Here is an 18,465-nt window from a genome sequence, read left to right on the forward strand (position 1 = left end):
GGGGACAGTCCTGCGGTCCCGGGACCACTCTCCTGAGGTGCAGGGCAGTGGGTGTGGAGGCTTGAGAGGTGTACCACCCACGCCTCCCAAGAAAGACATCACGGACTTCTCAGACCATCGTGCAAAAGGAAGCCAGGCCGCCGCGCTCCACAGCTGCAGGCCCGGGCCCAAAGGGCGGAGGGCGGAGGGCGGAGGGCCCCAGGCGCGCGGCGGCGCGGAGGAAGCGACGGCGGCGGCGCCCACTCCCCCTCGTCCCCGCGCCCCGCCGCTCGCCTCCCGCAGCCGGGCGCCGGCGCGCTCGGCTCTTTCCGCCGCCGCCGCTGCCGCGCGCTGCCCCGTGCGCTCCGGCACCTTCGGCAATTTCCGTCGGGCCCTGGCCGCCATTTTCTCGCCGCTTGTGTGTCTCGGTGGCTGCGTGGCTCGGTTCTTGTGAGCGAAGCTTTGTCCGGTTCGGCAATGGACGGGTATGTAATGGGGCTGGCGAGGAGGTGTGTGAGAGGGGAGTTGGACCGTCCTTCGGCCGGGTCCAGGGTCGGCCAGAAATCCTCCGGCGGCCCCTCCCAGGGCTGGGCTGCCGTTACCCAACCCCCGCCCCATCGCACACACCCCTCCTTTCGCTTCCCCCGGCGGGCTCTGGTCGAGAAAATGAGAAGAAAGCGGGCTTGTAGACAGGAGAGGCACTGGGGCGATGGCGGGGGCGACGACCCCGGAGGGGGAGCGGACACGGGCTTGGCGGCGGGGGATGGGGTGGGAACCCCAGAATGTCTGGCCCGTCCCTGCCCCCTCTAGGAGCCATTTCGATCCGTAACCGGGTACCCGAACCCTGAGTAGCCGCGCCTGTGGAAGCGTGTGTAGTGCCAAAGAGAGAGGCCTGTGTGGGGACTCTTGGGGGAGAGAGGAGAGGCATCTGTGTGCACCCCAGCCGTCCCCAACCTCCCCGGCCTCGCCCGGCCCGCCCTGGCTGGGGGAGATGCCGGTGGCGGGAGCTCGGGGGAAAGCTAAGTGGGAGCCGCTGGGGAAGGGGGGGCGGGGAGGGCGTGCGGCGGCGGGAGGAAGGGGGAAGGCAGATGTCATACTCCTTTGTTTTCACTTGAGTCTGGTAGTGGGGGCGGGAGACAGAAAAAAATGCCTTTTTGTGGGGGCCTAAGAACATTCAAGGCTTGGCAAAAGGGCCCAGAAATTAAATCATCTAAAAAACCAAGTGTTTGTGGTCGACATCAGTCACATGGGCAAGGGCCAACAGCCATGGCAGAAACAAGAGCAGATAGTCAACACAGGGCCATTTTTTTAAGCCAGTTTGACCAGTTTCTGGAAAAACAAAAACAACTACAAAAAGCCAGAACCGTGCTGCATCTTTGGGAGCCCGAGTGGAGATAGAATGCTGAGTGAGGTGAGGCAAGGGCTTTGGGAAATGACACGGACCGGGGTCTCCCTGGTACTTAATGCTCTACATCTGAAAAGACTCGTAATTATTTAACTAATTGTTGGAAAAGAGGCACCCTTGAGGGCGAAAATACAGCTCTATTCAGCCCTTCTGGGGGTATAAAAACACTATTATTTAAAACACGTTTATTAGAATCAGTGACAACATATGAAGAGCCAAATAAGGGTTTATTTTAAGTGTTTGGAGTTTAGTGTTTTTAAAAGATAGTAAGGGAAGACCATATCAAAATTAACAGTAACAAAACTTAAATTATCCTAGAGGTTATCTAGCGATTGTTTTCCACTTGAAACATAGATCTAGAGAAGTTCACTATTTCACCAGATAAACATGGAAATTGATGACAAAACTTGGCAGTGGAATTAATGTGTCCTGATTCTATCAAGATAACTAAAGAGTTGGTTTAAGTTTTAAATTATTAATCTAAGTGTACAAGCTTTGCCTAAATGGCATTATTGTGTTCGGGGTTTAGTTCTTTTTGATATTTAAAGGGTTGTTTAAAAAATACCGGAAGTTTAGTGAATTTCATCTCAAGTTTGAAAGCAATTTCTAGAAAACGGAGTTGAAGATAGTACAAAGAAGTGTCACTGACAATCTATGTATTTGTTTACCATTTGCATGGTGAGTGGAGGATTTATGAATGATGAACTACCCTAAAAAGTTTTAGAGTCCAACAGTGATCATTAGAAAAATAATAAGGTTGAAACTATTTTTTTTTCTTTACAGAATTGTCACTGAGGTTGCAGTTGGCGTGAAGGTAGGAAAAAATTGTTTGAAACTAATGAAAACTGAATTGCTGAATCTACATTAAAGGAAATTTTCAGCTAGCTTTTGAAAGTTAGAGTTAACAAAAGTGTGAAGTGTTTCGTTGAATTTTAAAAGTTGGGTTACATAGTTTATAATCTAAATAGACAAAAACTAAGTTTTTCTAGAAATGCAGACTGTGAGAACATTTTAAAGTAGGTTACGAACGCTGTTCAGGGTTGAAAAATGCTTTCAGACATGGCTTTTGGTGGATATATAAATGATATCCCAATTTTCTGAGGGGAAATTATGGTTTTAAATGGATAGATAAGTGATTTGACCTAAATCATATAATTTATTAAGATTTTTTTTTACTTTTGATTACGAATACTAAAATATGTATTTCAGTAATGAGCCACATTAGAAATCAGTTATCTTGATACTTAAAAGAAACTTGTTTAGACAATTAGCTTCCAATTAGAGTCAGAAGTTAAGAGCTAGTTTGTCTTTCCATTAAAGGAAAATAGGCCTTACGGTACAGATCATTTGGAAGCTTTCCTCACTTTTTGGCCAGGAAAACTACTCCTTTAGACCTTAGTTCTAATGCTTAGGCCTGTTTTTTTTAAATTTTTCAAACCTGGCACATCTTCCAGGCCTCATGCACAAAGACTTGTTGATGCAATAACATTTCTGCCTTTAAAGTGTGAGTAGTCTTGAGAGGCTGTGTCCCTAGTGTAGTGTTGGTGACTATTTATAATATTTTTTGGAATTCTTAAAATTTCATCCATAACAATGGGATATTCTTTACAATACTTCAGGAGATATTTTGTTTTATCTTATTTTCTGTTCTCTGCCCTATAATGCACTAGATATTTATCCATATTTTAGTAGTTAGGCTTTTTTTTTGAATTCATATTACATAGATTGGGGGAGAAATAGCTTTTTCTGGGGAAGGTATTCTTATTTGGCACTGGTACTTTCTAAGTTGAGGTAGTTGCAGGATTTGAAATTGGGAATAAGTCAAGAGTGCGAGATCTAGAATGTATAGTTACCATCCAAATAGGTATTCTCTGGAATTTTGTAAAAGAATGAATGATACAAGTCTGAGTTGTCCACTGTTAGTGGATGAGGAAAGAAGGAACTCAGACAAGAGGTGAGAGAAATGAGGAGACGAAGAATTGGATGTCCAGGTATGGTTTATTGGTTTTACCAGTTTTCTGTATTAATTCGAGGAGAAAAAATTGGAAAATGATGTAAAAATAATTGCCAACCTTTTTTTTAATCCTTTGTTTAATATAAAAATTTGAACAACTGAAGTTTTGTTTTATGAACTTTTCTGAGGTAGGGGTTAAGAATTTTTGCTTGGGGGGCGCCTGGGTGGCTCATTCATTAAGCATCTGCCTTCGGCTCAGGGCGTGATTCTGGTATTCTGGGATGGAGCCCCACATCAGGCTCCTCCCCTGGGAGCTTGCTTCTTCCTCTCCCACTCCCCCTGCTTGTGTTCCCTCTCTCACTGGCTCGCTCTCTCTCTGTCAAATAAATAAAATAAAATCTTTAAAAAAAAAAAGAATTTTTGTTTGGGAGTCATGCCTGTGTATGAGTAATTAAGTTTTCATATGTATATATTATTTTAATATGCATGATTAAATTCATAGTGGTAAGTATTTCTCCCTGAGTCCTAGTGCTGTTTCTCAAGTGTAGGTAATTATGTTAAATTTTTTCTGGTGCATTTTTTTTCCTGAAGTGTTAACTAGTTTGTATATTATCAAACATTAGTATCCTCGCTTATTTATACAAATGGGTTCTTATCACGTGTACTGGCCCACATCCTGCCTTTTTTAAAAAATAGCTTTATTGAGAGAAAATTCGACATAAAATAAACTGCACATATCTGAAGTGTACAATTTTTTGACATGTGGATACACCTATGAAACCATTACTACAGCAAAGATAATGAGCATCCATCACCCCCAAAAGTATCATTTTTGCCCTTTTGTAATCACTCCCTTTTGCCTTTCCTCAAGCAACCATTGATTGATTTCTGTCACTATAGGTTAGTTTGCATTTTTTTAGAATTTTAAATGAATCAAAATGTACCCTCTTTTTTTAGTTTTTTTTTGTTTTGGTCTTATTTCACTCTAATTATTTTGAGATTTACCTATGTCGTCTATCAATAGTCTATTCCTTTTTCTTGCTTAGTAATATTACATTTTATGGGTATACGGCAATTTGTTTATCCGTTCAACTCTTGATGGACATTTGGGTTGTTTCCAGTTTTGACTATTGTAAGTAAAGCTGCTGTGAATATACTTGTAAAAGTCTTTGTGTGAACTTTCATTTCTCTTGGGGAAATACCTTTGGAATGGCTGGATCATATGGTAGGCATATGATTTTAACTTTTTAAAGTTTTAAGAAACTGCAGAACATTTTCCAAAGTGGTTGTGCTATTTTACATTGCCACCAGTAGGGTGTGAGATTTTTCAGTCCTTCCACATTCTCTCCAATGCCTGTGATTTTCTTTGATTATAGACATTCTGATAGGTGTGAAGGGTAATCTCCCTGTGTTTTTAATTTGCATTTCTCTAATGTCTGTGATGTTAATTGTCTTTTCATGTGCTTTTTGCCAGCTGTATATCATCTTGGGTGACGTGTCTGTATCTCTTGCCAACTTTTTAAATTGGGTTACTCTTGAGTTTTAACAGGTCTTCATTCTGGTTATAAGTCCTTTATCAGATATATGGTTAATATTTCTCCTGTTTGTGTTTTCACTTTCTCAATAGTGTATTTTGAAGAACAGCAGTTTTTAATTATAATGAACTGAAGTTTACCGGTTTTGTACGTCTCAAGCTTTTGGTGTCATATCTAAGCTATCTTTGCCTAACCCAAGGTCACAAAGATTTTCTCCTTTGATTTCTAGTAGAAGTTTAATAGTTTTTGGTATTACATTTAAGTTTATTTAATTTTTTTTCATATGGTGCAAAATATAAGTCAACATTTTTTGTTTTGGGGTATGGACTTAAACTTTTTCCAGCACCATTTGTTGAAAAGGCTGTCCTTTGTTAATTGAATTGGCTTTGCACCATTGTCAAAAATCATCTATGTATGTATGATTCTATTTCTGTGCTGTATGCTTTTCCATTGACCCATTTTTGTCCTTCTAGATGCCAAAAACATACTGTCTTAATTACTATCATTTTATATTAAATAGTCTTGAAATAAAGCAGTCATGGTCTTCTTTGTTCATTTTTAAAGTTGTTTTGGCTCTTCACATGTCTTTTTTTATATGAGTCAGTTTCTACAAAAAAGTTTGCTGGGATTTTATTGGAATTAACTTGAAAGGAATTTGAAGTAAACTGACATCCTGACAATCTTGAGTTTTCCCACTCAAGAACGCAATTTATCTTTCCATTTACCTAAATCTTTTAATTTCTTTCAGCAGTGTTTTCAGTGTATAGTTTTTGTACATTTTTGTCAGATTTATCCCTGTTTCATGTTTTTTGGTGCCATTGTAAATGATGTTTTAAAGAAATACAAATATTTTTGCGGGTTGTTCTTGTATTCTTCACTCTTGCCCAACTCACTTGCTAGGTCTAATAGCTTTTTTGTAGATATCATCAGATTTTCTGTACACACTGTTTATCTTTTTTCCTATCTGGATGCCATTTTTTTTTCCCCTGCCTGTGGCATCTGGTACAGTGCTGAGTAGAAGTGATGAGAGCAAACATCTTTACTTTGTTCTTATTATCAGCGTGAATCCCTAAATGATATTATTTCTTTCTTAAATGTTTGGGGGCAAATGACCAGTGAAGTTGTGAGGGCCTGATGTTTGTTTTCTTTGTGAAAGTTTTAAATGACACATTTAATCTATTTAATTAGATATAGGACTATTTGGTTTATCTATTTCTTCTTAAGTGAACTTTGATAATTTGTACTTTCTGATCCAAGTTAGAGTTTATTTGTATAAAGTCGTTTATGATATTACCTTTTTATACTGTTGATGTCTGTAGAATCTGTAGTGATGTCACTTCTCTCATTCCTGATGCTATTTGTCTTTTTTTCCCCTTGTCAGTTTAGCTAGAGATTAATTTATTAATATTCCCCAAAAATCAGCTTTTGGTTTCACGGAGTTGTCTGTTTCCTACTTTATTGATATCTGCTGTTTTAGTTTTCTTTTGCTTGGCAGAAGTTCTTCTTTTTCAACTTAGTTATGTTGAAGCTGATATCATTGACATGATACCTTTTCTAATATAGAGGCTTAGTGCTATGTGTATTTCCTTTTTAAGCACAGCTTTTGTGGCATCTCTCAAATTTTGACATGCACACTTCTTTTCATTCAGTTCAAATACATTCTAATATACTTTTTTGACCCATGTGTTATTCAGAAGTATGTTATTTATTTAATTGCCAAATATTTGGAGTTTTCCATAGATGTTCCTGTTACTCTAATTTCATTGTAGCTAGCGAACATATTTTAAGACTTGAATCTTTTGTAAATTTGTTGAGACTTGTTTTAGGACTCAAATATATATCTTAAGTTTTATGTGTACCTCATAGGGATGTGTATTCTGCTGTTGGGTAGTGTTCTATAAATGTCAGTTATATTAAGTTTATTGATAACATTGAAGTGATTTCTGTCCTTCCTGATTTTCTGTTGTGCTAGCACATTGAGAGAAAGATATTGAAATCTCTTTTACTTGTGCATGTGTCTGTTTCTCCTTGTACTTCTACCAGTTTTTGTTTAATTTTTTTTGAAGTTTATGATTAGTGCATAAATGTTTAGGATTACTATGTCCTTTTTATGCATTGACTCCTTTTTTATTATGTAGTGATCACTTTTATCCCTGGTAATATTCTTTGCTTTAAAATCTACTTCTTATGAGATTGGTATAGCCATCTTGGCTTTCTTTTGAATAGAGTTCACATGATATATCTTTTTTTCATTCTTTCACTTTCAACCAATATGTGTCCTTAGATTTAAAATGTGTTTTTTGTATATAGCATAAAGTTGGAATTTGATTTTTACATCCAACTTAACACCCTCTTCTTTTGACTAATATGGTTACTTTTAAAACTACTACTTTGCTGTTTTTCTATTTGTGCTTCGTGTTCTTCCCTTTTTCTGCTTTCTTTTGGATGAGTATTTTTTTTTAAGTTCCATTACATTTCTTGTTGATTAGCTTGTAACTCTGTTTTGTTATATTGGTGGCTGTTTTTAGGAGTTTTAACATAAATCTCAAACTTACCACAGTCTTCCCTCAAGGAGTATATATGCCACTTCACATAAATTTTGTGAGTATGAGAATACTTTATTTCTCTTCTCTTGGCCTCTGCTATTGTTATCAAACATTTTACTTCTATAGATGTTAAAAATTCTATACAGTTTGTTTATTGAAACAGCCAGTTATCTTTTAAACATGACTTAACAAGAAAAACATCTTCTTTATTATTCATAACATAGTTGTATGTATGCACTGAATATTCGGGGGGATTCTCTGCAGATTCTCGGAGTTGTCTCTGTGCACCTGTCTTTGGTACTCTGCCATACAAACTCTCCTTGCTTTGGTCTCTTTGGACTCATGTCCTCTTACTTAATTGAGGGAGTTTTTGAAGTTTGGCCATTTTCTGCACCTGAGCTGTGCCATGGACTGGTCTCAAGAGAGTGAGCTGGGGCAATCATGGACTCAGCTCGTTTGGTTTTTGAATTTCAGGGATCATTGTTCATCATTGTCTGATCTTCACTGGTCTTGAAAAACCATTGTTCTATACATGATGTGTGATTTTTTAGAAGTTTCAACAGGGCAAACTGGTGCATGTTACACCACGTTGGCTGGAACTGGAAGTCCACCTATTTTTTTTCTTTAAAAAAAAAATTACATAATATGGTCTGCAGTTCAAGATCTGCCTCATTCTTTGTTACATGGACACACCACAATATAGTTCCTACATTGATGGGCTTATGGATTGATTCCAGTTTGCAGTTAAAGACTGTGTGGGAATATTTACAATGGAAGTAGAAATGTGTCAAGTGAAATTTACAGTTAAAAAGTATATGAAAACCACATTGCCAAAAGGGGATTCTTCACTAAGTGCTTTTCCACAACTGTATGGGAGTACCTGTTTCTCTACACCCTTACCGAATTTTGGGTTTTATTTTTTTATTTTTTATTTTTTTTAAAGATTTTATTTATTTATTTGACAGAGACAGCAAGAGAGGGCACACAAGCAAGGGGATTGTGAGAGGGAGGAGCAGGCCTCCCGCTGAGCAGGGAGCCGGATGTGGGGCTCCATCCCAAGACCCTAGGATCATGACCTGAGCCGAAGGCAGATGCTTAATGGCTGAGCCACCCAGGCGCCCTGAATTCTGGGTCTTATAAAAATTTAGAATGTTAGCTAATTTTAAGCAAAAAAAAAGTGCTTTATAATTTATATTTTGAAGTGGGTGAGATTTTAAGAATTTGACTTTATATTTCTTGTCCTGTGAACTGCCTCTGTATACCTGACCTATTTTAATGATCATCTTTGTTAGATTTCTGTGTAAGAATTGATTGATACCATATTCATCATAGGTACATTTTCTTATAGCTTATTCTTTTAATTTTTTTCCTTTGCATTTCTTCATGTAGTTTTGGGCATATAGATTTATTTGTGTATTATTATTAAGTAGTATTTCTTTTTTTTTTTTTAGTTTATTTGATTTTAAACGTTTTTAGCTTCTGTTACCATCTTTTAAATGCGATTATAATAGTTTTGAAGATTAATGTGATTATGCAGAAAAAGTATTTTTCACAACTAGGTTTTCAGTTAACGTTAACTGATATACAGTACATATAGAATATTCAAATTTTATAGCTTTAGAATATGTTGAAATTTCATTTTTCATTATCTTTATAAATTTGCTGTACTCAGTTGATTTTAGTCCTTTTTAGTAAGCTTAGAGTATAAAAGGAAATTTGAATTTTTAATAAGAGGTTTGTTGCATGTCTTTAAAATGGTTTTTTACATTCCTTGTAATTTGTAATTAATTTCAGGTTTCGTTTCTGTACCATTAACTTTTTGTCACTGTGAAATCTTTGCAAAATAATTGGCCTCTTACTTAGGAAAACAGAAATGGTTGAGGTGATTGCATTGTAATTCAAGATGATACTCAGTATGGTAAAATGTTCACTTTTTGGATGGTTATTTTAAATAGTGAAATTTGTAGTAGTTCTCTTCTTACTAAATTAACTAAAGGAAGCCTTTAACACTAGACAGTTAATAAAGAACATAGGTGTTAAAATAAGTTGTTAGCATTTTCCAATTTGGATTTCACTAGTATTTTGAAAGCACTGGTTGTGAAGTGCTGAACTTACTGTATAAGTTTTGATATAGCAATTGAATTTACCAACATTGGCTGTTTAGATAGTTGCAATGAAGTAATGCCAACTGTTACTTTTCGTAATGATTTAACATAACTGATTGTTTATAATAGGTATGTTATTAAAAACTGTTTTGTTTGGGTTTTTAGATTCTGATATTTCTTAAAATGCTGTACAGATATGATATGCATGCTTAGGTATTTACATTAGAATTTCAAGTGAAGACATTTTGAATGTGTCTACTAAATGACAAGACTGTTAACTTGTAACTCAAAGACTGAGAGAATATATGCTCCTTGAGGGGAGAAAGAGGTATTATTCAACAACAAGTTGCTTTATTGCTCCTCCATCATCAATAAATAGTACATACTCAGTAAATATTTAATGACTCCTAAAGGGTCTGGCTTCAGTATTCTTATAATCTCATGAGCCACTAATCAATACAAAGATAAACACCAATTTTATTTCACAGCATTCTTCCTTTTTGCTGGGGATCTGGCTTTTAGGACCTCATATAGTTGAAGAGAGAAGTACTCAAGGTTTAAGCATGTGCCATACGGCCATGATAGGAGAGATTAGTTGGGTTTGGTAGGATCAGAGTAGACTTAACGAAAATAGTGAGTTGTGACATATGCATTGTAAATAGTTTGCGATAGGAGATGAGTAGTATTTGTTGAGAGAATGACATGGCCAAAGTTGTATGATGGGCTGGCACAAATTCACAACCACTGAATAGCTTTTGTGCCAATAGGTTTGTATATGGGTTTATATATGGATATGAGAGAAAGAGAAGATGGCAGATAGGTTGTAGAAGGCCTTATGTGCAGGTTGTGAAATTTGTACTTCATTTGGTAGACACTACTCTGTATACCTGTCAGTTCCCACACATAAAAGTAGCTCACTATTATGCTGTTCTTGGAACTTGGAGAATGAGCTCTGAAAAGATTGGCTTCGGTATTACATGGAGTGCTATGAGCTAGAATAATGAGTCTCTGTAAATGTTAATATTTTAATCTCTTATTTGGTCTATTTGTGTTGCTAAAGTGTAATAGCTTTCTTAATGTAGTTTTAGACATGGTGCATTAGGAGCTAATGTGGCTAAGTAATATTTTTACTTTAGAAGTAATAAAGTATCACAAAAACTTATGATAAGTGTTTTTGAAGAATGATTCTTTTTTTATAACTTGTGAATTTTGAACATAGAAAAAGACAGTAGTTATCATGAACCATTATTTATCTGTCACTTAATCCCAATAATCATCAGTAAACCATCGTTAAAATTTGTGATATCCACTCTACTTTTCTCCTCCTGTATTGAGACAAGTTGCAAATACTGTATTTAGAGAGAGAGAGAGAGAGAGAGAGCACTCCAGCAGGTGGGGAGGGGCAGAGGGAGAGGAAGGGAGAGAGAATCTTAAGCAAACTCCACACTGAGCATGGAGCCCGACATGGGACTTGATCTCACGACCCTGAGATCATAACCGGAGCTGAAATCAAGAGTCAGATGCTTAACTGACTGAGCCACCCGGGCACCGCTGTATTATTTTATTTGTAAATGTTTCGGTGTGTCTCTAAAAGATAAGGACTTTGTCTTTCTCTCTCTCTCCTATTTTTTTTTTTTTAATATAACCACAATATTGTTAGGACGTCCAAAAAAATGAGCAATTCCTTAATGTTATCAACTGCCAAATTTGTGTTAAAATTTTACTTGTCTCATAAAAGTCATAATACTTTTACAGTTGTTTTTTTTTTTTTTTAGTGGGGGGGAAGGCAGGATCAAATAAGATGAACACATTCAATATATTGATATGCCTGTTTTATTTCTTTTAATCTGCAAGTTTTCCCTTAACCCCTGTGGGTTTTTTTTCTTTTGTTTTACTTTGCATTTTGTTTATGAAGAAAACTTGTTGGGGCCCCAGAGTTGCCCCAGTCTGCATCTACTGATTGTGTTCTAATGTTGTAATTTAAAATGTTCATGTATCATTGGTGTTGGATCTAGAGATATCATATTCTCTTTTCATTTGTTTTTGGTAATATTTTATAAGCGGTGGTATGTTTTTCCATTAGAAGACATATGCTGTCTGATTTGTGTGTATGTGCGTGTGTGTAATGTTATTCCCAGTAATATTTCTTGTAATAACTTCTTTCACCTTGTTTGTGCTCAGCATAGTCTGTGCTCAATAAACATCTGTTTATCGGTGTTCTTAAAGGATATGTAAAAGAAGTGTATCTTAACGTTCGCTTAAACTTTGTATGATAGAAATGCAATATTAAAATTTAATGTGAATTGTAATTATTGATGGTGGACAAGAATGTTTTTTCAATGGAGGTCTTGTCAAGTTAAGAACATGTGATTTAGAATTTGCTAGCAGGCTAAGGTTTGGCCTAGGTAATCTCTGAGCTTTAGTTTAACAAATTTTTAAATGGTTTTAATTTAATAGGACCTACCTCAAAAGTTATTTTGAAGATGAGATAAAGTAACATGTAAGAGTTAACACAGAATGGCACATAAGTGCTCAAATGATGATCATGGTTGTTACTATAGGTCTTTATATACCTGATTTGGAAGGAGCACCTCTGGATGCCGAATAATATAGATTTCTTACGTGACTGTTAGAGACAGGATTTTTTTATTGTTTACAAGTTAAATTTTTTTAGGAGCGCCTGGGTGGCTCAGTCGTTAAGCGTCTGCCTTCAGCTCAGGTCCTGATCCCAGGGTCCTGGGATCGAGCCCTCCATCGGGCTCCCTGCTCAGCGGGACCTGCTTCTCCCTCTCTCACTCCCCTGCTTGTGTTTGCTGTCTTGTTGTCTCTCTCTGTCAAATAAATAAATAAAATCTTTAAAAGTTAAATTTTTTTAATTGAAGTGTAGTTACCCTACAGTATTATATTTTCAAGAATACATAATTTTTAAAAAGTTTATTATTTTTTTAGTAATCTCTGTGCCTAGCATGGGGCTCAAACTCACAACCGTGAAATCAAGAGTCACGTACTCTTCCAACTGCCAGCCAGGCACCCTCTCAAGTGTACATTAATTTTTAAGAGAGCCTGGAGTCCACGTTAAAAACCGCTAGTCAGAAAACACTAGAGAGAATTGGTTAACTAAAAGATAAAAATTACTCAGTTTAACACAGAACAACAAAGAGATGAAAATAGTAGAGGGGTTAAAAGATATGGAGGAAAGGAAGAGGAATTCTAACGAATATCTAATTAGAGTACCAGAAAGAGAAAGTAAAGATTGCAGAGAAGCAGAATATGAAAGTTTAAAAGAGTGATAATTTTCCAAAATTGATGAGCTTCATGAATTCTTAGGTGTAGGAAGCACAAGAAAACTTAGACACATCACAGTTAAAGAGCAGACCAACAGACATAGAGATGAGCAGCCATAGAAAAATCAGATTTCTTAATAAGAACTGGAAAGACACAATATGCTTCTTCAACATAGGGGTGCAGAAGATAGTGAAATAGTATTTTCAAAATGTTGAATGAAAATAACTACCTATTCTATAATTAGCTAAATTGTCACTTAAAGAGAAAAACAAAATAGTGACATTTTCAGAGACACTGCTCCCTTTTCCTCTCCCCCAAGAAAGGCAATTGAGGAAATTGACCAACAGACTGGTTTGAGGTAGGAGAAGTAAGGTTAACCAAGAAATTGGTAGGACTGTGGGTAAATGTAATTACTGACAGTATAAGAAAGTAATGGCAGTGATTGTTTGATTTGGGGTTTGAAAAATAAAACTAAAAGTATTAAATCATAATAACATGAAAGAGTAGTCAAGTAACTGATATGTAAGTTCTGATGATTCTGGTATTGTTCTGAACTGTTGTGTTCTTTATAGTAGGCATTAGTCATACATGGGTATTGAGCACTTGATGTGTGACTAGTCTAAACTAATCTCCAGTTGTAAAATGCACATAAATTTCCAAGACTTAGTATGATTAAAAAAATACTGTAATTTTTATACCTATTACATATTGATAATATTTTGGATTAAATAAAATATCATTTGTATCCTTTTTCTTTTTACTTGCTAAAATATGGTTATTAGAACGTTTGTAAGATCTTATCTGTTGCTCATCTTACATTTCTTCTGGACAGTACCAGTGTGGAGGATGGAAATTTCAAGTCCAAAATGAACCAGATAAGTGTACATTTTAAAATTGTAAGGGTCAGCAGAATAAAAATACAGGGTATATAATTTCTAAAATAATTGGAGGATGGGAGTGACTAAAATTAAAGACACATAATCCAAAAGAAGTCGGGGGGAGAAAAGCTAAAATAATAGGACACAAGGTGAATTCATTTTAATGGTGTTAAAAGAAAGATTCTGTGGAGGATTCCTTTGAAAAATATAGAATTTTGGAGGGCATGGAGTTGGATCTCAGCCCTAATTATCTCCCAAAGGCTCCATTTCCAAATACTGTGACATTGGGAGTTATAACTGCAGCATATGAATTTCGAGGGTCATTAACATTCAGTTCATTGCATCCTCTATATACTTTCCCTCCACTTCCACCCCAGGTAACCACTATCTTGAGTTTGGTGTTTGCCGTTCCTGTGTATACTTTCACTATGTGTTACTTATCTTTTTGTATGTTAAGCAATATATGGTTTTGTTTTATATGTTCCACATGCTGTGTATATTCTATAACTTGTCCTTTCTGTTCAATATTATTTTTGTTTTTTTAATGTAAGTTTATATGTGGCTCTAATTCATTTGCTTTCATTGCCATATGGTATGTGATTTTATGAGTGTACCATTATCTTATTGACAAATATTGAGGTTGTTTGTAAATTTTTCCTGTTACAAATTTTGAGTATTCTTGTGCATATATCAGTAATTGTCAGTATTCAAGTTTCTCTGGAAGTGGAATCATTGGATTATAGAGTGTGTCTATTTTGAAGTTGATTGGATGTTGACATGTTGCATTTCTAAGTGCTTGTACTAATTTATACTCTACTAGCAGTGTATGAGAATTTGTTTCTGCACGTCTTCTCTGATAATTGGCATTGTTGGACTTTCTGTCAGTCTAAGGAACATGTGCATGGTGTCTTGTTTTAGTTTGAATTCCCTGAGTATGAATGATACGTTTTGTTAGTTTATAGGCCTCTTATGTTTCTTCTCTGTTAAATACCTGTTCATGTAGTCTGTCCATTTTCTTTTTAATGTAATTTTTAATCTTTTCCTTAGGAGTTTTTATATATTGTGGATACTAAAGCCATGTTACTTATATATACTACAATTAACTCATGTCTATAGCTTCATTGTTATTATCGATGAATAGAAGTTGGGAATTTTAATATTACATTTATATTTTGGTTTTAAGAAAGTTTTCTTTAACTCAAGGTCTTATATATAGTGGATTTTATTTTGAAAGTTTTGAAATTTTGATTTTCACATTTAAGGCCTCAGTTTACCTGGAATTTAATTTTTGTATAGTGTTTGATAAAGGTTTAATGATTTTTTTCCCTTATGGATAATAAATTTAGTACCAACTTAATTGAATAGTTCATGTTTTTTTCCTCAATGATCCGCAGTGTCAGCTGTCAGGTTTCCATACATGCATGGAACTGTTTCTGGGCTATCTGTTCTATTTCATTGTTTGTCTGTCCTGTTTCATTGTTTGTCTCTACCACAGTGTCTTAATTTATTGTGGCATCTTGGAATCTTGTGGAGTGAATTTCACAACTTTGTTCTTCAAAATTGTTTTGAAAAACATTTTCTTTACCATGTGTATTTTGAGATCATTTGGCTGAGTTCCATGAAGATTTTTTGGGTTTCGAATCCATTGCTCTAAGTTTATAAGATAATTGGGGGAGTGTTTATATTATCAATAAAATAAGTTGGCAGTGCTTGAACTCAAAGGGAGAGGACTATAACATTTCTTTGAAAAATATTTCTTCCGTGTAAGATTTTCTCTAATTATAGAGGTCGTGCTTAATGCTTTAGGCAAAAATGAAAATAAATGAAATCACCAGTGATTTTATCCAAGTTAATCAGCACTATACTTGCTTCCCGTCATTTCCCCTATATATTAAAAGGATTTTAAGCAGCTTATCTGTAAAGGGTGAAGAAAGAGGGATACTTCTTTGACAAATAGTTCAGTTTCTTCCAAAGTTAGTGGTTTATTCACTGCTTTTCTAGAAAATTATGTTTTACTGGACTTCAGATTTCTTAGAATTGTGTAGCATTTTTAAATTCTCCCCTTTGTATTGCTAATATTAAACATTTATATTTTGTTTAATTCTCTTGTCGGAGACCTTAACCCTACTAGTCACTAGTCTGTACAAAGAATCAGCTTTTATACTTTTTTTTGTTTCCGTGATGCATTAATCTGTTTTTATCTTTATTTTTCTGCCTCATGCTAGATTTATTTTGTTTTTAGGTCCACTTTAGATCCTGAACTCATTGACTTTCTTGTTTAAAAAAATAACATTCAAGATTAAGGAAGACTAGGTGATACTTTGGCAATAAGATTTTGCTTTTAGAGTTCTCTTTTTCTTTTTTTTTAAATTGAGAAATAATTGACATATAACACTGTTGGTTTCACATGTACAACATAATGATTTGATATATGAGTATGTTATGAAACAATTACCAGGATAAGTTAATATCCATCATGACATATAGTTAAAATTTTTTTCCTTATAATGAGAATTTTTAAGATTTTACTCTATTAGCACTTTGAAGTGTACAATACAGTATTGTTAATTGCAGTAACAATGCTGTACATTGCATCCCCAGGATTCATTTATCTTACAACTGCAAGTTTGTATGTTTTGACCACCTTCGTCCATTTTGTCCATCCTCTACCTCTGGCAACCACCCATCTGTTTTTTTATTCTATGAGTTTAGGTTTCTTTTTAATTAGATTTTACATATAAGGGAGATCGTACATACAGTATTTGTCTTTCTCTGACTTAGCATAATACCCTCAAGGCCCATCCATTGTAAGTGGTAAGATTTCTTTTTTTTTTTAATGCCTGAATAATCCATACCACATTGTCTATCCATTCATCCATCGATGGACATTTAGATTAGTTTCCATGTCTTGGTTGTAAATTCTGCAGTGAACATGGGGATGCAAATATCTTTTTGAGATAGCGATTTCCTTTCCTTCAGAAAAATTTCCAGAAGTGGAATTGCTGGATTGTATGATGATACTTTTAAAAATTTGGCCGGGGTGGGGGGACCTTTACTGTTTTCTATAGTGGCTGCACCAGTTTACATTCCTGTCAGTAGTGCACAAGGGATCTCTTTTTTCCACATTCTCACCAGCACTTTATTTCTTGCCTTTTTTGGTAATAGCCATTCTAACAGATATGAGGTGATACCTCATTGTGGTTTTGATTTGCATTACTCTGATGATTTGTGATGTTGAGCACTTTTTTACGTACCTATTGGCCATGTGCCTGTCTTCTTTGGAAAGATATCTATTCAGATCATCTGCCCATTTTTAATTGGATTATTGTTTTGTGAGTCATATGAGTTCTTTATATATTTTGAATATTATCAAATACAGTAGTATCCCTTTATTCCCAGGGGTACATTCCAAGATCCCCAGTGGATGCCTAAAACTCAGTAGTACTTAATTCTATATATATTGTATTTTTTGCTGCACATGCATACTTGTGGTAAAGTTTAACTTACAAATGAGGTACAGGAAGAGATTAACAACAATAACTAATAAAATAGTACCATTTATAGTTAGGTGAATGTGATCTTTCATCTCAGATTATCTTATTGTGCTGTACTCACACTTCTTGTGGTGATAAAATGGCTACATGATGAGATGAAGTGAGGTGAATGACGTAGGAATTGTGATGTAGGATTAGGATGGTCATGACCTTCTGACAATACTTCAGAAGAAGGATCATTTGCTTCCAGACTATGGTTGTCCATGTGTAACCGAAATTATAGATAAGAGGGGACAACTATGTATGACTTGCAGTTATTTTCTCCTATTCTGTAGGTCCTCAGGTTGCCTTTGCTTTTGTGTCAAATCCAAAAAATCATTACGTAGGCTGTGTTAAGGAACTTACCACCTGTGTTTTCTTCTAGGAGTTTTATGGTTTCAGGTCTTATATTCAAGTATTTAATCTGTTTTTAGTTAGTTTTTGTGTATGGTGTGAGGTAGTAGTCTAGTTTCATTCTTTTGCATGTGGCTATTTAGTTTTCCTAGTATCATTTATTGAAGAGACTGTGTTTCCCCATTTTATGTTTTTGGCTTCTTTGTCATAAATTAATTGACCCTATATGTATGGGTGTATTTCTATTTCTGTTCTGTTGATCTATGTATCTAGTTTTCATGCCTTACCATCCTATTTTGATCACTAGTTTGAAATCAGGGAGTGTGATGCCTCCATCTTTATTCTTTCGCAAGATTGCTTTGGCTATTTGGGCCCTTTCCAATTCCATACAAATAGTAGGATTGTGTGTTCTATGTCTGTGAAAAATGCCATTGGAATTTTGATAGGGATTGCATTGAATCTGTAGATTGCTTTGGGTAGTGTGAACATTTTAACAATATTGATTTTTCCAATCCATGAGCACAAAATGTCTTTCCATGTATTCGTGTCAATTTTCTCATTTTAATTTTTTTAAGCTTCATTATTAAACTTTAAAGATACACAAAAGTGGTATGAATGGTACAGTAATACACAAATCCTTCCTCTTGGAGAATATTAAAGGAAATCTCAGATAATTGCATACCATCCCTAAATACTTTATTGTGTGTATCTAACAGATATATACTCTAAGGATGATATTGATACCATTATTATACCTAAATGAAATTTAAAATAATTTCTTAATATTATCTAATATCCAGTAGTAGCCAAAATTTCCCAATTGTCTCAAAAATGTCTTTTCCCCCCTTTCAAATCAGGAATCAAGGAAAGTCAGTATGTTTAGTTAATGTC

The 18,465-nt window shown here is 35.5% G+C and overlaps 1 protein-coding gene across 4 annotated transcripts in view; it reads left to right on the forward strand.

The window, feature by feature from the left end:
* Positions 1 to 308: 308 nt before the first annotated feature.
* Positions 309 to 18,465, forward strand: part of PTBP2 (polypyrimidine tract binding protein 2) — a 75,628-nt gene continuing 57,471 nt past the window's right edge. For all 4 annotated transcript variants that reach the window (XM_045801719.2, XM_045801720.2, XM_045801721.2 and 1 more), the window contains exons 1-2: positions 309 to 464; positions 2,168 to 2,198. In XM_045801719.2, the coding sequence (XP_045657675.1) occupies positions 457 to 464; positions 2,168 to 2,198 (39 nt within the window). In that variant the 5' untranslated portion in view covers positions 309 to 456. The remainder of the gene's footprint in view (positions 465 to 2,167; positions 2,199 to 18,465) is intronic.

Source organism: Ursus americanus, chromosome 12, assembly GCF_024610735.1.
Source record: "Ursus americanus isolate L20-20 chromosome 12, mUrsAme1.1.p, whole genome shotgun sequence".
In the NCBI taxonomy this organism is placed as follows: Eukaryota; Metazoa; Chordata; class Mammalia; order Carnivora; family Ursidae; genus Ursus; species Ursus americanus.